The 25,661-nt window shown below is 40.8% G+C and overlaps 1 protein-coding gene across 2 annotated transcripts in view; it reads right to left on the bottom strand.

Moving 5' to 3' along the window:
- Positions 1-443: 443 nt before the first annotated feature.
- cadm3 (cell adhesion molecule 3) overlaps positions 444-25,661 on the bottom strand; it is a 105,017-nt gene continuing 79,799 nt past the window's right edge. Inside the window, exons 6-12 of one of the 2 annotated variants that reach the window (XM_084911219.1) lie at positions 22,850-23,020; positions 22,193-22,283; positions 11,777-11,949; positions 10,990-11,424; positions 10,542-10,562; positions 6,831-6,956; positions 444-4,654 (exon numbers count right to left, since the gene is read on the bottom strand). In XM_084911219.1, coding sequence (XP_084767345.1) covers positions 4,536-4,654; positions 6,831-6,956; positions 10,542-10,562; positions 10,990-11,424; positions 11,777-11,949; positions 22,193-22,283; positions 22,850-23,020 — 1,136 coding nt within the window. In that variant the 3' untranslated portion in view covers positions 444-4,535. The remainder of the gene's footprint in view (positions 4,655-6,830; positions 6,957-10,541; positions 10,563-10,989; positions 11,425-11,776; positions 11,950-22,192; positions 22,284-22,849; positions 23,021-25,661) is intronic. The other variant, XM_084911220.1, reaches the window with a different exon arrangement.

A 25,661-nucleotide genomic window follows, 5' to 3' on the forward strand; every position in this document is an offset into this window, starting at 1 on the left:
ATAGGAACAATGCTTGGATTCAAATTGAGTCTAGAATCAGAAACTGTCCAGTCCATCTAGTTCAGAGAGAGATAGGAAGCTATTCTCAACAAATATTTCTCTGATATGATGAATGTGAAGGCATTTTAAATGTTAAATAACAGAGAGCGCCTTAGAGCTCTTTGATCTTGAAAAGTCTCAGTTTTTTAAGAAAATGTTGCATTTTTCAATGATGCAGTAAACTGCCGGGTACCACAAAATTTTGCAACGTGAAACAGTAAACACAGGTACTAATAACGTTAAAGACGAGTCTGTGCTGAGTTATTAAATGTGATTAGTAAAATATGTGTTTAACCACACTTTCATATTAAAAAAAAGTTTCATAAGAAAGCTCTAATGGGCATTTCAGACCTGGAATTTTTACTGTTTCCCAGCATAAAGAACAAATGATAAGACACGTGAAATTAACCCAAATGCATGTTTATTGAAGTCAACAACTGAACTGTTATTTTAACAAAAGTAACCCCGAAAAACAAATACTTTATGAACGTAACAGCCAACAGATGCAAAACCCACCACTGCATGCGGTTGGGCCTCACCTTGATGACATCATCAGCCATAGTACAAATTAACATACATGACAGCACTACTCCCATGTGATATGGATATTTATTCAAAAGGAAGACTTGTCATTCAAAATAATAATGATAAGAACAAAGACATTGTCTGAGTTACTGAAATAAGAACATTTTTGTGAATGCAACACACATGAGAGTAAATCTGAAGTTTGTCTGCGTCAATTATTACACGCTTCACACTCATACACAAACACACACACACACATATGTACAAATACACCATAGTAACAGACATCAAGCCTGCTGTGCATATCCAAATATGTGTGTGGATGTGTTTGTATCCAAAGTGTATGTGCAAAGTATGTATGGGGTGCGCTCATAAGAGTATCCGGTAAAAGGCAACACTATATACATGAAATTAATTAAAAAACGTTGTTGAAACAATAAAATATGCAAAAAACTAAATGTCTAACCTTCAAGTTTTGGAACATCTAAATTCAAGGAAAGAAAAAAAAGATATCAATTGAAATGAAAACAATGAGATTATGCACACCTTTAACGAAACATAATTTAAAAATTAATTGGCTTATTCTACAAAATGAAAAGAGATGGGCGGCAGCTAGTGTGCGGCTGCCTGAAGAGGAGGTGGCGTGTCTGGTGGAAGGGCAGGACAGCTCGTACCGACTGAGGAGGGAGAAGAAAAGCTGTTGTTTGCTGGCATCTGGTGACAGTCAATCATTACTGCACTGAAATGCAATTAGACGTGAGTGCACATCTCAGTCCAACACTATACCCCTACGTGGTTTTGATAAGGGCATAACGAGTCCTGCTTTGCCAGTTGCTTCACTGCTTTTCTGCTGTGTTGAGGCGGTGCAGACGGATTTCACTGGGACATGTTTGCAGATCAGAGAAAAGCAGGGAGGTCAGCCGGTTAGGCCGCCGCTTCTCGTCTCAGGAGACGAACTTGTCATCGCTGCTCATCTGCAACACTATCTACACTTTCCAACCATTTCTCATGCAAGCTACATGCTAGCACACTAACTAAGACAAAGGACAGGACAATAAATTACAGGCAAATACAGGTCCATTAGTTTTTAAAAGACACTACACTTTGGTGAGTATGAGTCAGATATTTCTTTCTCCATTCACAGAGCAGAACTAGACTGAGGTTAAATACAAATCAATGGTAACATCTTCAAAGTGGACAACAATCTCTGTGAGACAGAGCCAATCCTCTGATCTGCAGGCATGATAGCAGTGAAATGATAGCAGACGGGTGTTGTAGAGCAAACATCAGATAAACAGTGCAAGCTCAAACACACAGAATCCAAGCACTGTTTAACCCGGGTTCACTACTACATCACCAGTCACTAAATAGTCTCACCAAGAGCTCTCAGCAGAAAAAAAGAACAACAGCTGACCCTGCTTCAGGTCGCATTACCCTTTGTAGAATAGCTAGCTTATAGACATACTACTTGCTCACAAAGAAGAAAGCTAGGTAGCGGTTAACAACAACACGGGGAAAGGAATGCAAAATCACATTCCCTGAACATTCCCATAAAATGTGTACAAAAACTATCAAAGACATAACTGTCTACAGGTAGACTGACAACAACAGCAAGTGGATTCCTCTCCAAACACTCCCAAACAGTGCTTCGAAGAGCCATCAGCACACGCCAGCAAAGCTATAGACGCTACTTCTACTGTACGTCTATGTGAACTCGTGGATGAGAGACCAGGAAGGAGAATCAGACATCAATCAGAGATGGAGTGGGGGAGACGAGTGATGAGAGGAGGGGACATGGGGTGAAGGTGGATCAGGACGCAGACGGGATGATTGATTAAAGAATGCAAGGAATGGACGGGCAGAGCAGAGGGGAAAAAAAGAGAAGAGGACATTTAAGTTACTAAATGACTTTCTTCAGTGTTAGCGCCGCCCAGACTCGGCACCCTGCCCACCAAACCAAAGCTTGGCATGTGTACAGTCTAGAGCCCAGAGCCTCTTAGTTAGATTGCAATCAATTTCAATGACCGGGCCAAGTGGAGCTTTCAGTGCTAAGGCGAACTTCCAACCTTAATAAAACACTGTGCATTTATGGGAACCTTTTGCTAAGCTGGTTAATGATTCCTGCTTGCAATAACACACATACACACACAAAAAGAAAAAAAAAAAACAGTAACAGAAAGGTTTTTTGCCGGGAAGTTTGTCATAATGCATGTAGCCAGTCCTATTTGGCCCTGTAGTGAAAAGCAAGCAAGCATTTTCCCCTCTGAAAGCAGCAAATGTGCCAACCTCTTAGAGGAAGTCATGATGTCACTACTCAATGAATTTAGCGCCAGGTGGCCTCGCCAAGACAAGCAGTCTGCTGCAGAGAGAAAAACGGCAAAGGTGAACCATGGGATCAGCGGGGCCAGCTGGAAGGAAAGCCACAGTGGTCCACAAGTACAAACACTGGGCAGCAGAATTCAAGATAAACTCCACCACCAACTTGTCGCCGTTCAAAGCTCTCGACCGAAGGTGTGCTGCTGATTAGCATTTAGGAGCAGAGAGCCGACAAAGCAGGGAGAAACTCCATTCATCAGCGAAAAAGGAACTAAGTACATAAACAGTGTTGAAAACCTGAATATCAAAATCAAAATACAAGTTGGAAATTAGATTCATGGACTCCTGGGCTGACAAACTGACAAACACTGTAAAAATGTTAACACTGACAGTAACATACTGAGACACTGACGAGAGAAAATCCCTCACGAGTCCCCAAGAGATCAAATAAAAAAAGAAAAAAAGATCAAAGAAAATCAGAATATACAAATATTTGCAGTTAATGTTAGTCTTCATCGCAACATCATTGTTGTTATGTTTCTATTTTTTACCCAGATATTGATATTTCGACTCTGCATTTCCACGCATGTAATAAAAACAGGCAGGCTTTTTTTTTTGAGTATATAAGTTACTGTAATGCAGTAACAGACTGTATGAGTTACAGGAGAGGGGGGGTGGAGAGAGAAAGAGAAGGGGGATAGAAGGAGAGACAGAAGGCAGAAACAGGACAGAGAGAGTGTATTTACAGCACACCAAACATTTTCTGTCAAGTAAAAAGAATGCTATATAATTCTATATATATATATATTTATATATGTATACTGGAGCCCCTGGGCTTTGTAGCACAAGGTGGGAATGCTGTTTTTGCATGGGTGTTGCATGTTTTTGTGGCGGTGCATTGTGGAAAACTCGATGGCTCGTACCAGGGTTTGCGAGGACGTAGGAAGAGGTTTGATGGCATAAAAAGATTAAACCGTGAGAGAGGGAGATTATGTTTGTCAGTAATAATTTGCTTTAGATGGATTTCTCTGTCACGAGGAGGCTTATAGAGGGATTCTGCCTTGTTAGATGTAGAGAATGAGGAGAAAAAAAAAGTGAATAGACAGACCTGGTTTGGATTAAATGTTGAGAAGACAGGTTTGAGAAGTGGAATATCAGCTCGACATGTTGGAATGTGACTTACAATTTTGATTTTTCACGGCGCTGACAGTTCAAAATAGGCTACGATGCTTGTGTGACAATGTGTTAATGTGTCAGAATTCGGATGCGTGTTAGTAGGAGGCTCCCGTTTGTTATTCTGAGCATCTATGAGCATTCACGTCTGTGTGAAAACAGATTTACCCCTTATCTGACACAAGTATGTTGCATGTTCGTGTGTGTGTTTGAGTGTAACATTAGTTCATCCATATGTCAGTGCAAAATCTCACTTCCCTGTATCAATGCAAAGAGGGTAGTACCAGTTGAAGCTCAACTCAGCCCAGAGTCCTTTCCCTCCATTCCCATCCCATCATCCCTCCAACAGAGTGAAGAACTGAAGCATCGTGAAAAAAAATCGAGGTTTCCTTTCCTTCACTCTTCCCCTCTCCTCCAATCCACGTCCTCCAACTTTTTCTCCGCCTCCTCCTGCTTCTTTCCTCCACCACTCTGTTCTCTATCTAGATAAAGTACTCTTTCTTGTCCTCTGCTCCGGAGTGACCTCCTTCTGCGTTGATGATGGCTGTGTCGGCATCCGGGGCATCATCTGAGCCCTTGGCCTCGTGGGTCAGATACGTTCCTGTGGCAGGAGAGAGAAAAATTTGGAGAAGTAAGATTAAATAAGGCAGTGAAAGTGCAACATTGTAACTGTAAAAATTAACCAGACAAAGACCAGCAGAAAATAAACCATTGCAGTTTGCTACACAGTGTGTTGCTAGCTAAAGGTCCAGCTGCTTTATTTAAACCTTACATGCAAGTTCTCGTATTTTTAAATCAGATCATGAAATTATGTCTTTTCATATTGTGAAATGTGCTGCAAAACAAACTGAGGCAGACTAACTGTGCTATTATAAGGCTGCATGAAAATACTCTGCAGGTTAGTGCAGGATAAACAGGTGAGCTTGCTGTATTGTGATGGATTAAAGTAAAGTGTGTGACTGGTGCACAGTGGCTGTGGTTTCATGGCCAGAGTTAGGTTACATCAAGTGTAGCAGAGATTAATATGGATTTTTGCTGATGATGCTGAGATCCATTGACTGAGCTCTATCTTCATACCAACTTTATACCATCTAGAAAAAAGATAGCATAAAGAGTGTACTGACAGTGTAGATGGAAATCAGCCAGAACAACTCATGAAACATCTGCTAACACCTGGTTCAATTCAGGTGTGTAAATGACAAAGAGCAGCAGGTCGATAGAAATTATTCTGAGTTATATTCTTTTCCCCACAGTGAGCCATTGCAACCAATTTTAGGTTTCCCCACCTGCTGAATTCCACTTTAACCCCTGACTGTACACATTTTTCTGTTTAGAGGCAGACACCCTCTGCAATGTAGGCAACAGAAAATAGATATGTATTTTTTTTTATCTTCCTTCTTTTTCTTCAGATTCAAGCTGAGTATAATTAGAATAACAAAAAGTGTGCATTCCCATCTAGCCATTCATTTTATCATTATGTTAATATAGCACAAGGTTCAGTTAACTTTGCACAAAAATAGAAACATCCTTGTTACTTTCTTACTTTGAGTACATTTCAGAGCCTGTACTTTTTTGCTTTTACATTAGTAAAGAAGTTAAATCAGTACTTCAACTTCTACTGGAGTAATTATTAACAGCAGTATTTCTACTTAAGTACAGAATGTCTTCATGCCAAATATCTCTGGGGAAGAGACTAACCCCAAGTTGCTCTCCGATGCCTCCATCGCAGTATGAATGTGTATAAATGTTAGCTAGAAAGCAGAGAAAAAGTGATTGTGTGAATGGGTAAGAATGGGTGAATGCTCAGGTAGAGCAGAGAAGCGCTATTTAAGAACCAGTTTATTACTATTACTGTTTTAATATGATGTTGGTGCCTGTTTTAAAATAATGTTAGGTCATCATAAGTCTGTTGAATCAAAGGTAGTTAGGTAAATAACCCCATCACCTATAAGGCTTTTACTTCTTACACAAATTTAAATTTAAAGGTCTGAGTGTTATTAGCTTTTTATTGCATGTACTGGTAGTTTACGTCTAATGAATAGGATAACTAGCATTGTGCCCACTATACTCATCACAAATTAGAACCATATCCATTTGCTGACAAACAATTGCCTGAAACAGTCAGAGGTAATTGGTAGTAGGGAAACGGACATCATTCCTAGTAGATCTGGCACTTGTAAACAACAGCCAGCAGGCAGTTGCTTTCAATATTCTACCAGCTTGAAGCACCTAACTCAGGGATTGAATCTGGTTGAGTGGTGGTGGAGTTTGATTTAATCAACCACCCCACCTGGGTGCTGAAACAGGTCTTTATTGCCTCTGAACTTTGCATTACAGTATTTACTGTTTCCGTCCTAAAATTGGACTGAACGCATTATTTTAAATTCCAAATAAAATTTGGTGATGTAACGAAAAGAAAAGGCTGGTGACACATCGCCGATGACAGGCAGTCTAATTTAAAAAGGGGGGTTATTCGAACCAAAATGTTTTAAAAAGAAATAAACATTCTCTTTGTGTGAGTCATTCATCTTCTTATTCTGATTTGAGCATAAATAAATTCATTAATTCCGAGTTTTATAACTCACATATACTGTAGGTGTAACTGCATTTGCATTTCTTTGTGTTCCTTCATTTGTATGCATATTTGCAGGTGCGAGATCCAGTCTTGGAGCTCATGTATCCATATTTATGCAAGTGTATCTCTGTGTATACTCGTGCACGCATGAATGAGTGTGCGTCCGTGTGTTCATGAGTCCGTGTTTGTGGGAGGCAGTGACCTTTGTGTCTGATGAGGTATCTGCCGAGGACGATGAGGAGGCAAAGCAAGATAAAGACGATGACAGCCACTACCCCTCCGATCACGGCGTGGTCCACCCCCGAAGTCGTCGACATGGCTGTGGGGTCTTAAGAAAAGGTCGAGCAGTGTGGAAGAAAGGAGAAGAAGGGGGGGAAGGGGGAAAAAAAAGAGAAGGCATGATAAAGAAAAAGAGAAAAAAAAGCAAGAGAAAATGAGGTAGAAGCAGCGAGAAATAAGGGGAGAGCATGACAGAGAGACAGAGATTGAGAACAGAGGGGGAGACGAGGGGGTGGAGGAATATTGGTGGAAACGGATGATGAAAGGCGGTAGAAATAAAGAGAGTGAGAGAGAGAATAATGGGGAGAGTGACAGAGAGAATACAGAGCGAAATGACAAGAACAGGGGAGCAGAGAAGACTTGTCAATATATGAAACCCACTGAGGCAAAGTTTCAGAAGACAAAGACAGGGATGTGAAAAAGCCAGGCGAAAGAAAGAAGGCCACTGAGTCACCTTAAAAATTGTTTGCAGTCTACAAACCAAGTACCAATCACTTCGTGGGAACCTTGCAGGAACACACACAGACTCTTGATGTTGGCTGAAATCCTGACCCCTTCAGCTGTGGTGATTTCACTGTGACTGATTGATTTTATGCTCCTCTTTGAATTAAAATGTTCGGTCTTGAGAAATCCAAGGCAATGCACCGAACTGTACCAGAGTCCCAAGCCTCCAGGGGCTCCCAAAGCCCCAGATTCTGCTTTTAGGATGATTTGATTAAGTATACATTTATCTAGCAGATTCATTCAATCACGGAGGATTTTGAATGAATATGTTTCATATACTCTAGCACATTTCAGAACTTCTTGTTGTTAATTTTAAATCATTGACATTCCATCAAACAAGTAATGAGTAAGAGTTCTTCATAACTTACTACAGTTTAAAATGATTGTCATGTATTGCAGGATAGTAACACTTAGCTTTTTAATGATTTAAAAGCTATATTATGAATATATGTTTAAAAAAAATATACAAGTTGAAATTGCAGTGCAACCAGAAAATGCAGCAGATAATTTATTTGTTGCATCTTTTGAAGTTTATGATTCTTCAGTTTAGTTTTAATCCAGTACGTTGTGCAGTATTCTCCTCTGTATTTCCTTTTTTTCTCCTGTGTCAAGTTTATTCTTATGTCTGTGTTTCCCTGTTTAGTTGTTTTTACCCATTTAGTGTTTTGCTCTGCTAGCTAGTTGTGTCTTGTATTTAGTTTTATTCCCCCCGTGAGTGTTTTATATTGTCTGCACCTGCGTCTTGTTTCTGTCCAGCTGTGTCTAATCCCCATCAGCCCTCATTGTGAGCTAATATAATCCTATCATTCCTTTGTCCAGTGTCACAGAGTCCGTTTACCCTCCCAGTCTGTTTTGTGCCGGTCTGTTATTCCTGCTTCCTTCTGGATTTATGTTACTTTGATCATGGACTTTATTGCTGGACTGCATGTTTTCATTTTACTTTTTCTGTGTCTACATATCAGTATCTGGATCCTGAGTTTCCTTCTCTCCACACGAGTTTGCAAGCTCTGCAGACTCATTACACATAAATAGATTTCCCTAACCATTATGTGTAGTTATTTATGAGTCCTTACTAAGATAATATGACACAACAGTTTAAAAATAATCTTGTTTTTTATTGATTGCTTATGCTCTACACGACTCTGCTTGGATCAGCTGGTTGTTGCGTTTGTGGTGTTCCAAACAAATGCTGCCACCAGGGAAGTTGCAGGCCACCTTCAGATAGACAAACTATGCAACATCAACACCTACAGATGAAGGCTGCTTCTCACGTCTCTTCTTTATTTTGTTAATCTTCATTTATTGGCCGTTATAACAGCTGACACCATCAAATCAGCAAATAGCTCAGCCAAGTCACGCTGTACATGACATAAAAGAAGTGTCATAAAAATACAGGAAAGACCTAACGGTAGCACTTTAGGATAATGTCACACTATTAAGCATTTGCAAGATATTATAAAGGTATTAGCAAGTGCTTAATTCATCATTTATATAACATTACTCCTCGTTAGTATGCCATTTATAAACACAAATATGTTTATCCATCTGTTACACCAGTAACACCTATCATTGCTACTACATAACAGCTAGCAACAATGATAATCATAATCATAGTCATAAGTATTTATCTGTATTTTTTAAACGTCAAACTAAGGAGGAGTAATGCTATATAAATGATGGATTAGGCGCGTGCTAACACCATAATAATGTTCATAATTATAAAAGTGCTAACAACTTAACAAAAATTTCATTTATGTAGCGTCTACACTTCAACACAGTTATTTCAGAACAGTTTTTCATTTTTCTTTTTTTCTTGACTTGGGTAAGTTTCTGAATAATGTTCAGTTGACTTTAAGAGAAGACATCCTTTTCTCTTCTTTAAAGTGTTTTTTTTTCCTGTTTGTTTGTTTGTTATGTTTTGAAGAGATGAAGGTTTTTCAGCCAACAACAGAAAATTTTGAGTTTCTCTTGTTGCCTCAAATCAGCCACTTAATCAACTTCTTCTTCTTCAGAAGAGAAAGCGATCTAAGTGGAAATAACACAATACATCAATCATTTCGCCTGGCTTTTTAGAACTGATCAGACACTGGGTGTTCATTATTTGAAAGTCACTTAGGCAGGAACAACTGAAATGCAGCATGTCTTATACAAAAAAACACAAAAAACACACCTTAAAAAGATATTAGAGGAATAAAAAGGAACGATTTTGGAGAGGCTGTTTTTTTACCTGGCAATCAGCAAGTTAAAACAATGTGGAGGACAAGCTATTTTTCTTTACACTCAATTGGATTGCAGAAGAGAGACACTGAAACACAGCAATAGCTACTGTCAACCAGAAATAAAACTGAAAGTGAACATGGAAGAAAAGAACATTTTACAACCAGCTGGGTCACCAAAGGGTGTAGTGAAGGGCCTTTTTGTAGGAGAAATATATTTCAGCCAATTGGAGACGTGAAGGGCCTGACAGTGGTGAACCAGAGGCCAGCTCTAGACAAGAGAATGGGAGAAAAGAGGAAAAGGGGAAAGCGGAGGGTAGGACTCTGTACGCCGGTCAGAATAACACACAAACACAGAGAGTCAGGCACACACTCTGGTTGGCCAGCGTGGAGGTGAGAGAGGGGCATGCTGACGAGGCGAGACTGAGAATGAGCCCATAAATCCTGCTGTCAGCATCAAAGGAAAGCAGACAAGACCCAAGAACACCTCGAAGCCTGACCCCCCTCCCTCCTTGGTACGCGCACATACACACACACACAGAGAAACACACACAGAGGAAGTGGAACACTGTGTAAATGACTTGTACCACTTAAGGGGTCATGCTAGTCTGTGTGTCTTTGGGAGATAGAAGCGAGTGTGGATGTGAGTGTGTGCGGCACGTGGGAATGGTGGGTACTTGTGTCTGGAGCCAGTCTGTGTATGTATGGGCAACAACAAAGCATTATGTGGGCAGGAGTATAAAATATTCATCCCTCTACTCACAAGTTCAAAGTGTCCCCAGACTACTTTTCCCCCCCAGAATCACAGACAGACAAAAACAAAACTACAAAGAGTCAGGCGGACAGACAGGTGGATGAAAAGTTGGAACGACAGAAAACAAAAAGACCACAGGTGACTGGTGGAAAAGTTATACCTGTAATGTTGCGTGCTTCATCTTCAGAAGTGGATGGGTGGATGGATTGTTGAATGTATGGATGGAGGGAGGGATGGTTGGTGGTTAGGTAAGTGGAGGAATGTTTGTTAAGGAAGAGATTTGGGGTTCAGGATAATCAACGGGAGGAAAGAGGAAGACAAGAAAAAAATGTGAAACAGCTGTGACACAGCCAAACAAATGCCATTTTTTCCTTTATGGAGTGCTCCGTCATTTCCTTTGTTGCCACGCTTTTTTCTGTGTTTGCGTGTGTGCGCGCATGTAACACAAGGTCAGAATATTTTTGACTGCTACACAATTCAAGATCAATTTTTGGTACAGCGGGAAAACATAAGAAAGCTTCAAACGTTTTGGATTTTCTCGGCTATACTAAGATTCTCGCATCTCTTTGCTTACAGGTGTGTGTGCGTAAGTGTGTAACTGGTTTTACCTGTGAAAGTGTTAACTCCATTCAGCTGGACTGAAACTGGGGGCGTAAGGGAGAAGGCAGGGTATGAGTAGGCGGGAGTGGCAGTGACGGGAGTGATGCTAGAAGAGCTGGTGGGAGGAGGAGTTGGGGATGAAGTGGAGTGGGGGGAAGAGGAGTCTGGAGAGAATGGCAGGTCGGGGAAGAGAGCGTTGGAGAGGGTCGTGGTGGAGGATTCAGAGATGGTGGTTGACACATCAGCTGATGAAGGGGAGGAGTTTGAGGAATAGGAGGTGGTGAAGGGGTCGGTAGTGGAAAAGGGGTCAGAGTAAATGGAATCAGAGCCAGAGCCGAAGAAGCTGTCAGTAGGAGAGGAAGATGGGAGGGAGGAAGAGGGGGTGAAAGATGAAGAACCAAGTGAGGGAACTGTGACTTTTGGGGAGTCTGGGTCCACGGGATCTTTGAGGAGGTCGAGAAAAGAAAATGAAGCGCAGCAGGAGCAAAGCGCAAAAACGACCACGAATTGAATGAATGGGTCACATAAAAGCAAAGGGAGAGAAGCGCAAGAAATGAACGAAAGCGGTTGGATGGTTGTGGTCAGGCGCGGTTGGATGAGAAAAAAACAAAAAGAAAAAACAAAGACAGGAGGAAAGAAACAAAAGAAAATCAGAAGAGAAAAAAAGATGGAAGTACAAGCAAAGCCACAACAAACAAAAACGTGATGAAGAAAGAAAACATCCCAGAGTCCCTCTCCTTCCTCTTTCTGTCACCACACTTCCCTTTTTTCCCTCTTTTTGCTTTTTCTCCTTACCTTGCACCAAGAGTGTGTACTCCCCCTCGCTGCTTCCAATGCCGTTGTCAGCGTGGCACACGTAGACGCCATTATCTGATTTGTTGAGCATTGAGAAATGCAGGACAGCACCATCAGGTTTGGCCTGTAAGGGGAGCCCTCCATCTTTCTTGTCCCATGTGTAGATAGTGGGCCTGGCAGACAGAGAGAATGAGAGACCTCAGCTGAAACATATACAGTCTGAAAAATCAAAAGATTCTACAGTGATGAGAGAGGGGAGCTGTGACATGTGCTTCAGGAGAAAGAAAAAAAGGTTGAGCGAGACAGGCGAAAAGAAGGAAGGGTCAAAGGAGCGGGGAAACTGGGAGGAATAAAGACAGAAAAAGAAAAGATAAAAGCAGGAGAGCAGAGCAGAGGAGACACGAGGAGAAACAGGAGGAGAAAAAAGGAGGGATAGGGAAGTTGTTGCAGGAGACAGCAAAGTAGATGAATAAAAAAGAAAGATGGAAAAAATAATGGCACGGCTTGAAGAAGAAAGGCGCTTAAAAGCGACAGAAAGAGAAGAAGACAACAGAGCGAAGATCAGCATTTCAAATCAGGCTGCGCTAAAAAATCCATTCTGCATAACAGATTGTGAACGAGAGAGATAGCGAGACAAGCTTTGATAAAAGAATCAATTATGTAAATGTGCAAGTCCTTAAGCACTGTACAGTAATTAGGATGACGGGGAGTCTGAATCGGGGACAGACCTGAATATACTGGACTGATTAATCACTCTTGGAAATGTGAAAAAACTCCTAGCGACACCTAAAGGTACGATCCGTAACTTCACGGCTTTGGTCAGGTTGGCATTCGTACGCTAACTGTAAATGGCAGGAATAATGAGCCTCTTTGAATAAGCTACTTCAAACCAGTATTTAAAACCTAGTTGGATGAGTCGCAGCTGTAAAGGAGTAACTCTGTTGGTCTTTGCTGCTGGGTAAAATTCTCCAAATGGCTGAAAGCTAATGAAAAACACAATCTGCTCCCTTGACACTTCCTGCGGAGATAACGCTTGGAAAGACCAAGTGTCAAAGTTTCGAGTATGCTTCATTTTAGGCAAAGAAATCCTAACAATCCTGAAGGGAAAGCCTTTCAGTGCCCCGAGGCAAATAAAAGATGATTATTCAACCATAAAATGTTTAAAAACCAGCATGTCGTTTCAGTGCATTGTGTGGTTACCTGCAATAAAATGTAATCTTCTGTTGTTTTACACCGCTTCCAAATGCTTGATAATGTGCAATTAACCGAACAATTAACTCCACATTTACAGGCTGTGACTCGTGTAGTAATATTAAACATAATGCTCGATATACGTTTACGTACAGCGGGGCAGCTTAAGTGGAGAAAGCGGATTGGTGAGATCACGATAATGATCTGATAATTCCCAGCATGCAGGTCTAAACTCTGCGCTTTATTCTTGGCTGTGAGCCCCGCTTAGGTGGAAAGTTTTCAATTAGCACACATGCATTAGTAAACACTGTACAAAAGTCATGATACGCTTGAAGACATTCCTTATTGCAATTATGGGTACTTTGGAGCTGCATACGCCTCCCTCTCCCAGTTGTAATCATTATCACTGAGAAGAATGAGCTTTTGGGTATTTCTGCTAAATTATTAATATAAGATTTGTTAAATTAAGCTAATTTATAAAATCTTTGTAATTCAACAGTTATTTCAACCGAACATATCATGTCAACAGATAATGGTATTTTTACAATTAGAGATTATAAATGGATAAGCCTTGTGATTTTTTTATGTTGTTTTGATTTTTGATTAAATCCCAGAGACCACACTATTACTCTCGCTCTTTCCAACCCACTCTGTGGCGCTCAGTCCCAAGTTCACTGTTTCCTGCAAAATATAGACAGCCTTGAAGCTGCTCTAATTACCTTTTTTGTATTAACAATGGGTGAAATGATTATGCCACTAATTTTTTTTCCGTTTTCATCAGACAGACAAATTCAGCAGTTGAAGCTTGCAAAGATTTGGAGGATTTAGATGCTAAAGAGCCACAGCCGACCCTTTGGGAGTTTTTAGAGACTAAATCAGAAAAGGTAAAAGAACATCGCTCAGCAGACGGGACATACAGACTCAACTTACAAATGAATGGCAATGTTGCTCTGTGTGTGCACGTGTATAAATAAACTTCTGTTTGACAACCTGTTTGCTGTAGAAACACAACAGCGGTATTTAACTTACAGCCAGTGGGCCAAACTGGGCCCACCACAGGCTGCCGGCTGGTGCACTTATTCATTAAATCAAATTTACTAAAGAGGCTCCAGCTACGTTTAATGTTGTTTGAACTCCTTCAGTTGTAACCAAAGCATTTGTAACTAATTCAGATAATAAATAAAGTAAAATATGTGCTTTATCCGTATCCACAGGCATCATATCTACAGGGAGTGCAGAATTATTAGGCAAATGAGTATTTTGTCCACATCATCCTCTTGATGCATGTTGTCTTACTCCAAGCTGTATAGGCTCGAAAGCCTACTACCAATTAAGCATATTAGGTGATGTGCATCTCTGTAATGAGAAGGGGTGTGGTCTAATGACATCAACACCCTATATCAGGTGTGCATAATTATTAGGCAACGTCCTTTCCCTTGGCAAAATGGGTCAAAAGAAGGACTTGACAGGCTCAGAAAAGTCAAAAATAGTGAGATATCTTGCAGAGGGATGCAGCAGTCTCAAAATTGCAAAGCTTCTGAAGCGTGATCATCGAACAATCAAGCGTTTCATTCAAAATAGTCAACAGGGTCGCAAGAAGCGTGTGGAAAAACCAAGACGCAAAATAACTGCCCATGAACTGAGAAAAGTCAAGCGTGCAGCTGCCAAGATGCCACTTGCCACCAGTTTGGCCATATTTCAGAGCTGCAACATCACTGGAGTGCCCAAAAGCACAAGGTGTGCAATACTCAGAGACATGGCCAAGGTAAGAAAGGCTGAAAGACGACCACCACTGAACAAGACACACAAGCTGAAACGTCAAGACTGGGCCAAGAAATATCTCAAGACTGATTTTTCTAAGGTTTTATGGACTGATGAAATGAGAGTGAGTCTTGATGGGCCAGATGGATGGGCCCGTGGCTGGATTGGTAAAGGGCAGAGAGCTCCAGTCCGACTCAGACGCCAGCAAGGTGGAGGTGGAGTACTGGTTTGGGCTGGTATCATCAAAGATGAGCTTGTGGGGCCTTTTCGGGTTGAGGATGGAGTCAAGCTCAACTCCCAGTCCTACTGCCAGTTTCTGGAAGACACCTTCTTCAAGCAGTGGTACAGGAAGAAGTCTGCATCCTTCAAGAAAAACATGATTTTCATGCAGGACAATGCTCCATCACACGCGTCCAAGTACTCCACAGCGTGGCTGGCAAGAAAGGGTATAAAAGAAGAAAAACTAATGACATGGCCTCCTTGTTCACCTGATCTGAACCCCATTGAGAACCTGTGGTCCATCATCAAATGTGAGATTTACAAGGAGGGAAAACAGTACACCTCTCTGAACAGTGTCTGGGAGGCTGTGGTTGCTGCTGCAGGCAATGTTGATGGTGAACAGATCAAAACACTGACAGAATCCATGGATGGCAGGCTTTTGAGTGTCCTTGCAAAGAAAGGTGGCTATATTGGGCGCTGTTTTGTTTTTGTTTTGTTTTTGAATGTCAGAAATGTATATTTGTGAATGTGGAGATGTTATATTGGTTTCACTGGTAAAAATAAATAATTGGAATGGGTATATATTTGTTTTTTGTTAAGTTGCCTAATAATTATGCACAGTAATAGTCACCTGCACACACAGATATCCCCCTAAAATAGCTAAAACTAAAAAAGCTAAAAGCTAAAAACTACTTCCAAAAACATTCAGCTTTGATATTAATGAGTTTTTTGGGTTCATTGAGAACATGGTTGTTGTTCAATAATAAAATTATTCCTCAAAAATACAACTTGCCTAATAATTCTGCACTCCCTGTATACTTCCATGAAATTAATGCAGTTTAAAAGTCACTAAATCTGAAAATAAAATTGATGACTTGGAGGCCTTTTAATCATTATTCACTCTTTATTTATTTAGTGCTGTTAGGATAATTAACTGGACCCTGATTTCCTGTCATTTAAAAAAAATTACCCCCAGGCAAAGAAGTGTATGGAAAGGTCCTCAAGGCTGAGTGTACCTGGCTGAATGTGGCAACAGCAATGTGGCTGTATGCTACCGACAAACAGTGCGCTGCAAATGCTATTCCTCATGTCTTTATACTTTCCTTCCAAGCAGACTTTCTTGTATTTTTTAAAGTGGTCTTAGGCAATAGCTCTCGAGGCATTTTGATCTTTTAAGGCTTTTCTGCTTTTTCTACTCACTCTCAACTCAGTTGTACCTGATCTTTTTCAGAGGAATTTTGGGAAGCACAAATCTGTTAATGTACTTCCCAAAAGTAGAATTATCTGTACTTTACTGGAGTATTTTTTTTTTTTTTTACGTTTACTCCCTAAATTTTTAAACAAATATCTGTACTTTCTACTCTTTAGATTTTCAAAACAGGCTTGTTACTTTCGGTTTAACACATTTGAAGGGACTTATTATTTCATGTCACTGCGGGCCTTCAAACATTAAACCGGTGTGAGCCTAAGCAGTTACACATAAAAGACAATCCTAATAGCATATCAATCACCAGGGGTTATTGCATTAAAAAAAAGATGAAAGAGGCAAAACCATACAAGCTATGCATAATTTATATTGCCAGTCAAAGTGGGCCGGTGTTTGTTTTTTTCTTTGAACAAGTGGAGATGTTTTTAAGTTGTGTTCGCAGTACTTCAGTACTTCTAGCTAACCCTACAGAAAAAGAGCAAGTACAAAGGCAGTAACATTTTTTGAGTGGCAGGTAATTTCAAATGTAACGTTATTATCAGCTCAACAAATATCAGCAAGCGCACAAAGTGTGCAGTTTGTCGCACAGTGTGTCTGCCAGCTAAGGGTCCAGCTGCTGTTCTTCACAGGGGGAGAAAAGAGTGCAAAATAACTTCACTCAAAGATGGAAAAGATCAAAAAGGCAGGACAGGAGAAGAAGAAGAGAGGTTAAAATGGAAATTTAAAATTGACATGTAAGCTCTTTTTTGTTAAATCTGATATTGGCTCTCTATATGATATTTTTCATATCCTGTGAAACAAACAGAGTTATACTAACTGTGTGTTATTGGCAGGTTGCATAGTGGATGTGGTGTTCCTGGTTATAGTTAGGTTACATGAAGGATAGCAGAGATTAATATGAATTTTAGCTGATGGCACTTAATTCACTGAATTCCACCTTCATACCAACTTTATACTGGTATAAAGACAGAATAAACAGTGTCGGTGTAGAGGATAGGAATCAGCCAAGATAGCCCTGCTTGCATCTTTTTGAATACAGTTGTGTAACTCCACAAAGGTCAGCAGGAGGACAGATCAGCTGATCGCAGCCTATACACTAAAATAATCTACTGGAGCCCACAATATAAATTATTGTGAGCTATTATTCTTTTCCCCACTGTGAGCCACTATACCTGAATAAAATTTAGACTAAAGTAAAGTTTATATTCCTGTTTACTAACATTATTTTATTACATTAATATAGCACAAGGTTCAGTTGACTTTACACAAAAATAGCTGATAGAGAGGTCCTAAAAATGACTTTTTACTTTCTTGCTCTGAGTACATTTCAGAGCCTGTACTTTTTCACCTTTACTTGAGTAAATAATTTAAATCAGTATAGAATATCTGTACTTTTGCCACTTCTGATGAACCGGTGTCTATGCATAACAAACAACAAAAGAAACTATTTTAAATCTTCATGCATTTAACTACTAGCAGCCTGTTGCGCAAACAGCAGGCTGCCTCATTTAATATAAAATAAAATACCAATGATAACACATTTTGATTACCATGAAATAGTACTTTTGCAACAGTAAGGTGATTTTCAAAGAGTTAATAGCTTAAAACCTGGCACATCTCTGCAGCGTGTCCTTTAAAAATTTTAAGAAACTGCACAAGTATAGGACAAATGAAGAGGTCGCAGGGCTAAAAAGATACCTGCAGCAGATGAACATTATGTAAAAGTCACATCTTTAAAAAATAGGAAAAAATCCAGCAAAGACCTGACACAGGACCAGAGAGATGCATCTAGTCCTTAAATTGATTCCTGTTTGCCGAAGCCACATCAAAAATGTTCTCGAAATGATATTGGCAAATGAATGTGCTAAGTTACACAAAAAACTGGACTGAAAATCTGTGAAAAACATGCCTGGATTTGAATCCAAATGAGAAATTTTTAGTTGATTGTCGTGATGCACGGTCATGAAATGTCAGGAAAGAGGTACAACAGTGAGTGTCTACAGCCATCTGTAAAAAACACTGTCGTAGTTTGGAGCTGCACTTCAGACTGTGGTGTTGGGGATCTTGTCAAAATTGATGGAATTATGAAAGCAGAAAAGATTTTGATCCACCATGCAATACCATCTGGAAAGCATCTGATTGGCAACAACCTCATTTTTCAGCATGACAATGATCCCAAACACACTGCCAACATAGTAAAAGCAAACCTGGATAAAAACAAACAAACAATGGAACAGTATCAGTCATGGATTGAGTCTCCCAAGGGCTCAGCATTATTGAAGCAGTGTGGGATCATCTTGACAGAGTATCGAATAAAACACAGCCAACATCCAAATAAGAGCTCTGAATGTCCTTCAAGAAGCCTGGAGAAACTATTTCTTGAGACTACTTGAATAAATTACAAGAAAGTGTGCCTGAGAGAGTCTATGTAGAAGAATAGAGGTGGTCATACCAAATATTGACTTTCAAGCTGATTAGAATTGTATTATATGAATTTGGTTTTTGCCTTGCTTACTGCATTTCCATCTATGGTTGTATGTCTAAATAAACTGCTGCACCTATTTCCCATTTTCCTAGCAACATATAAAGAAATGAGATGTGGTTCAAGACTTTTGCACAGTACTGTAACAAATATTAACAAATATTTGGCTACAAATATTTGGTCTTTTTAAGATAACTGAACTACAGGACATGGACGGCCTTGTCTGTTAACAAGCCGCAGGTTAGTAATCTTGTAACGTGTCACCTGCTGTTTTCTAAACATAGCCACAACCTTGCAGACTTAAGGAAGCTTGCAAGCATTAGGTCAAGGTTATGTCAGGCTTTTAAGCTGTAAACATGTTAAGTGAAAAGTCTGGGGAGAGATTAACTCAGTTATGTGACTTGAAGAATAGAAATGTAAAGCGACTGTGAGCACTACCCCGTGTTTCTGATCAAATAAATGGGAACTATAATAGAATGTAGCGCACAAATCCTTTTCTCTTCTATTAGAAAGTTCCTGCCGCTGGGCGTCAAGGAAACACAGTATAGAATTTGATACGCTGTTATTCTTTTGAACCTGACAGGATGTGACCACAGAGAGAAAAGTGTGTATCCTGGAATAGAGTGTGACATTCATTGAGTTTGATTGGGGCGGGCGGTTAAAAAGGAGGACAGGGAGCTGAGTGGCTGGGTGTGTCGGAGGAAAGGTGTTGTTGCAGTGATTGGGTTTTGACTGACAGCTGCAGGGGCAACCTGTATCTGACTCGATTGGACACTAGCTCATCCACAAGCAGCGGTGCACATAACTGAGCACACTCCCCTCTCTCTCCCTCACACACACACACTCTTGTTTGCGCTCCCCCTTTCTGTCTTAGTCATTCTCTGCTTGTCACCATATCTTTCTGTCTCCCCTCTGCCCACGCTTTTCTCCGCTTACCTCTCCCCTCCTGTCAGTTTGTTTTCCTTTCCTCTCTACCTTTATTTTCTTTGCCTCTTTTTTCTCTCTTCGCTTCTTCTGTGTGTTTTTTTTTTCACTGCCACTCAGCAGTCATTCTTATCTAAAGCCTCTCCATGTACTCCATGTAAATTTTTACAGTGGGTGATCCCAATAGGAGCACCCTGAACATTTGCCCTGTCAAGGCCATTTCAAAGTAGACACTGCAGATCCATTTATTATAACAGAACAAGACTGTTCCTTATGCAGAACAAACATGATTCAGTGGATGGTTGAAATGTTTCCCAAACAAATGGATTTCTAGCATTGGTGGTCCCCTGACTGTGGCACACTCTCCATGCTTTGCTTCCTTGCTGCCTATAATTTATCCACAACCATGCTGCCTGTTACAGCACGTACATGCAATGACAGTCACCTCCTCCTCCCCCGCCCCCTGTGCATTCCACCTGCCAATCAAACTTACCAGCTAGTCTTCTTCCTAGCCACTCCTGTGATGAGCTGACAGGGAAAGAGAATGAGTAGGGAAGGGATGACAGCAGAGTAGAGCGTGAGGGAGAGCGAGGAGGGGAGGGATGGGGGGTTTAGAGGGAAAAGGTGTGAGGAGAGATAGATGAGAGTTATAGGAAAGGACGAAGTGGGGAGGAGGAGGAGGTGGAGGAGGAGGAGGAGACCAAAGGGTGGAGGCATGACAAGGCGGAGAGGCGCGAACGAGCTATGAGTGACAAGACGGCAGAGAGATACGTGATGATGGAAGGATGGAAGGAGGAAGAAGAGGGAGAAGAAGTACGGATCGATGGAGATTCATCTATAATGCAGAAAGGCCAGGGGAAAGTGCATTTGTGTGGGCAGGATTTAAGACGCGGCTTGCAGTTTGTTTCTGTGTGCATGTGGGTATCAGAAAAAACATGTACACGCTGTATCAGTGAACACACCAGAGCTTGTTTGAGCAGATTTTTGTTTTTGTCCATGTGTGCTCGCACACAAGTCCTGTTTGAACAAGAGACCATTTGCACAAGAAGGCATCAGAAACCGAACATGTTAATTTTTGATTGCTTACAAGTGTTTCTGTGTGTGCGTGTGCTTACTGTGACTGCTGTTACCCGCATAATTAGTGTGAGTGTGCGTGCGCTTTTTTTATTATACGATTGTGTACCCATGCTGTGTGACCTGACACCTTTACATTGAGAAAATGTGACAGTATTTACACGCGTGTCTGTTTCATTGTATGTTGCTCTAAAATGCCTCAAAATTCGATTGAGGTCCTCCACACAACCAGGGTGAGAGCTTCGATTACAGTAAAGCCAGCCTGAACTGTTCATTACAGGCAGGGCTCCCATCGATATATCTTACAGTAAAACAGGCCAAAGTGCTATATAAGAGGCAGCATTTATCTGAATGTGGTCATGAACTCAGGTTTACTAGACAGGAATCATGTCAAGCAATTGCACTTACTTCAGAAAAGCTACAGGCACTCCACAAAAGGCATATAAACCCTGAATTAACTGTCAAGAAAAAAAAATGGTAGCACATGTTGAAATTTTAGAAAATATTTCTGCTTTAATGATCATTGAGTGCTTAAGGTGCTGCGAGCAGGAAGAGGTGCAAGGAATGCGACTTAAAAAGTATCTTTTGACATCAAATACAATGACATCTCGCACCAAGAGTAAAAGCTGGTGTCTCTTAACCATGACCACTAATGATTCTATAACCAATCGTAGCACTGTTACGTCTTTATTTAGTCCATTTTAGCTTGCCTTATAAAGCCCACAAAGTAAAGATCAGAGTAACACTTACGCAACTTTAATACCAGGGTGGAAGTGGGAAGCTAAGTGGTTGCAACACCTTTAACTTTGGGTTTTTGTTTGTCAGCGACTGATCATATTAGTTTTAAAAGCTTTCCGGTAACCACAACAATAGGTGAATCCATTAGTGTCGACATTCAGCGGTGATCCTGCTGTCTTCGGTTCAGTAAGAGTGAATTCAGCCTGTTGCTCGGTCTAACCTGTCAGGATCAGTTGAGCACAAAACTAGCAATTATTAGCGTTGTATAGAGAGATGGTAGTTCAGCATCCTGTTATGTTGGACTGAATTATTAGTTACTGATAGTTAAACCTTGAAAAAAAAAATTCTTCGGTTCTAAAAGAGTCACTGTGATTGTCGTTTTTGTGTCTTTCACAATCATTTTTTCTTTGTTCCGTGACACACCGTGAATCACAGCTCAGCATACAGGAGCGCCATCAGTCACAAGTGGGAGGAGCTTTACTGCCAATTCAGTCAATGACAAGGTTCACTCACTCCAGTCATTTAAAAATATTTCAGCTGTGAATCATTGAGTTTGGGCAAAGAGGAGAGCCTTGGTTTTCTCGCAAGCTGCTGGAAAATGCTGAAACATGACCATGACATTATGTGCTACATAGTTAAACCAGATAAAGGATATTGTTTGAGATAGTATCTTTTTTATTCACTTTTTAAAATATTGTTGTTCTGACTAATAATTGTGCCTCGACTGCATATGTGTGACTGGGTGCAGGTGGTGTCTAGACTCCGGCTAAATCAGAGAGCACTGTATGTGTTTAAGCACTGAGGCATCTGTTTGTCTTACTCGGGGTTGCCGTTGCCGACACACCGAAGAGAAAACTTCTCCCCCTCTCTAGGCAGAGTGCTCTCAGGGTGTATCATCACGTTCGGGGAATCTGTAAGTGTACGACAGACACACCCACAAATATACACAGAGACACAAAGTATAGTTATATAACAGAAGACTTGTAACCATGCGAATATGCACAATCCCATTCATCCCCATCTCCATCTCCTCCCATCTGCATCCTGTAGGCGTCACCATCTCTCTGCCTCCCACTATGACATAACCCCTTACACAACGTCACTTTCCTCCGGCGATGCAGTACTGTCATATTTCCCACAGGGTGGCAGCAGTGACACAGACTCCATAACTCCAATTATAGTTTCATTTTAGATGATAACCCTCTCTCCTTATTCACTGTGACTCAACTCTGGCTAAGTGCACCAGCAGAGGAAGGTGAATTTCCTGTGTGGTCATGATTACAGGCAGCTAATGTGGAATTATTGGAGCAAAGATCAAACCGAAAAAGGGGAAAATGGGCTTATACGGCCCAATAAAAGAAAAGGTCAGGATAGAAATAAAGAACCAGAGCAGTCTGAGGTTTTCCACTGCTTCTCACCCATCCCTGAGTAGCTTCTGTAGCTGCCCTCCTTCCCCCCAATTTCCCAGTTGACTTACACAACACCCGCAGAGCCTGCTCGCTCCTCTTGTCCCCCGGAGAAAGAGAGGGGTGGTTGACGGCGCAGGTGATGAGCGTGTTGTCATCGCTGGCGCTCACCTCCAGGGTGAGCTCGCTGCTCACGTTGTACGTGGGGTTGCCATCAACAGTCTCCACCACCTGTGGACCGCCTGAGGTGAAGAGGAACAAGAAGAATACAGTTAGGAGGAGAGCGCCTGCATCTCAACCTGGGACTGGTACAGTAGTCTTGAACAAAAAATTCACACAACTCACAAGCTATGACACAGAAAAGGACTTTGCACTGTAATTAGGATGTGGCGGTTTCATGTCGCAGAACTGTGCAGAACGACAATGACCCCCATTTGTTCCCATTAAATGAAAAATGCTTTTGCAGTTACCTTGTGCCCTCGGGTGTTTTGTTCTGCGATGTATCATTTTGTTCCGCATACACTGTATGTCTGACAATCCATTTCAAACCATATTTTAGCAATGTGAGAAAATATCATTGTTTTCTCTCGTCATCATCATTTCTTTTCCCTGCTGACTCATTCAGCAATGCATAAATCATTCTGTCCAATAAGACTTCACATCACAGAGAATCTTTGTGTTCAAAATAATTAGCTTACTGTACCTTAACCAGAGCAGGCATTAGTGAGTCAACAGAAAATTACTCAACAACACTTATAATTGATCCATATTTTAAGTGATTAATCAAGCCAAATCATTGCACATGTTCTTCTTTGTCAATAATAGGATGTAAATTGAAGACATCTTCTTTCCACTGTTTAAAAATAGTCTTATAATTGGTAACTGCAGAACCACATTTGTTCCATTTTGCAATCAACTACTGTGGTTGTGGTTGAATTTCCTCAAACTCATCCATTGACAGTTGAACACATGGAAACTGTTTCTTCTGGCAACACTTCTTTTAAATTCTCATGTAATCAAAACACATCTCAAAGCTTTGTATCTATCCTCACATGTGTTTTCTGTAGGGGTAAAACTTGCACGGTGGCAGCTCCAAATTTCAGCTCTCTTCAGCACACACAGCCACTGCAATGTAACATCAGTAAACTGCACACAGCACGCTCATGTTTACTAACCAGGCCAGTCTGTGATGTTTCATGCTGAAGGACACCAAAGGGACAAGAGAGGCTAAAGATCTAATGCTGCTAAGTCCAGCTTTCTTTGGATTCGCTTGCTCGCTGTTGCTTAGGAGACGGATTGCATCGCATATGATTTGATCCATCACTGTAGACAGACAAGCAACTGTACTGAAGCAAAGTATTTATCCTGGCAAATAAAGAGCATCTGCAACATCTTCCACACAATCTGTTGAAGCTCTATTTCTCAATTTAAAATGATGAAACGGGTCAGATTTTATAGAAAAACTTTTAAGTAACAATATGCTCCGATTTGCATATACTGTAGAAACACTTCAAAAGCTGTTATACTTCTTTCCTTTAAATTCATGGAAGCTGCCACGAGAAACTGTGCTGAAGAAGAACTGGGCAGACGTGCCTGCGCCTGAGCGAGCAACAGCAGCATCGCTGCAGTTATAGTATGAAAGCATAAACACAGTTGAGTTGTTGTCAGCCAGAAATCGCATTCTATTGTAAGAAGAGATATCAAACTGGGTGGTCAGACCGTGAAAGTGGTTGGTGAATCTGGGAAAGTGGACCAGAACCTTATCATTTACTCCTGCACGGGTTGACGCACACACTCACACATGCACGCACACACATGGGCACATGTAGGTCAAGCTCATGAATAACATATACACAGCGGAGACAGATAGTGGCAGGAAAGAGGATTGAAAAACACACACCTGTTTTTTTTTGTTTTGTTTTTTTCCCCCACTGTCTCACACTTTCTCTCAAAACCTCAGATATTATAGACACCTCCCTCTCTTCTCCTTCCTGCCCCAGAGAACTCTTCAAATACCACTGAATCTAATGACATCTCTCTTTTTATTACCATGACCAGTCCTCTGACCCACAGAGAAAATGAGTTTACTTTCCAGGTGCATTTCAATAATCGTATGCCACTCTAAGGAGTCACTTTCTGTCTCTCTCACTATCTTCTCTCTCTCTCAATCCACACACAAATACAGGCAGTATATTGCCTTTATTAAAGACCACAGATCTCCAAAACCAGACTTGGGAATGGTGAAGCCCTATTTGTTTACTCCCTGACTCTTGTGTACAGTATTTTTGAATTTGTGCAATTGAGTTTTAATACGTTTTTTGTGCCCAAGGGGTCATGGTACCGATTCAACATATTCATTAAGGAAAAAACAAGATGCAGTCAATTTAAGTGCTTTTTCCCAAGACAGCTGTGATGGACATTTGCCCATAATTCACATTTCCTCAGTTCATTATTAGATAATCAGTGCAGATTTGCATGTCAGCTGCTGCAAGCCAACCAAATCAGACTGGAAAATAGCAAAATATTTAGCTACATTGGATTATGCATCAGCTAGCATATTCTACCATTTAAAGGGTCATTTTACCAAGAACCTGAAAATGGCTATAATTATTTAATAGTTAAAACACTTTGTTCATCCCTTTGAATTCAAGTCTTGGTTGTTTTATTTCAGAGTGATTGTAGCAACATACAGAGACACTCTGAAGTCTTTTTAACTGTAACACATAAGCATATCCATGCAGATCAATTTGTTTTGTCCCCTTGGTCTGTGATATGCATCTTGAGGACTCCTGTCTCCATCCATATAATGTGAACTTTAATAGAATCTGGTGCACACAGCATTAGAGAGCGAATCTAAAAAGAACAAAAAATTCTCCGCAGAAA

Source organism: Perissodus microlepis, chromosome 18, assembly GCF_051167445.1.
Source record: "Perissodus microlepis isolate ML-2025 ecotype Zambia chromosome 18, ASM5116744v1, whole genome shotgun sequence".
In the NCBI taxonomy this organism is placed as follows: Eukaryota; Metazoa; Chordata; class Actinopteri; order Cichliformes; family Cichlidae; genus Perissodus; species Perissodus microlepis.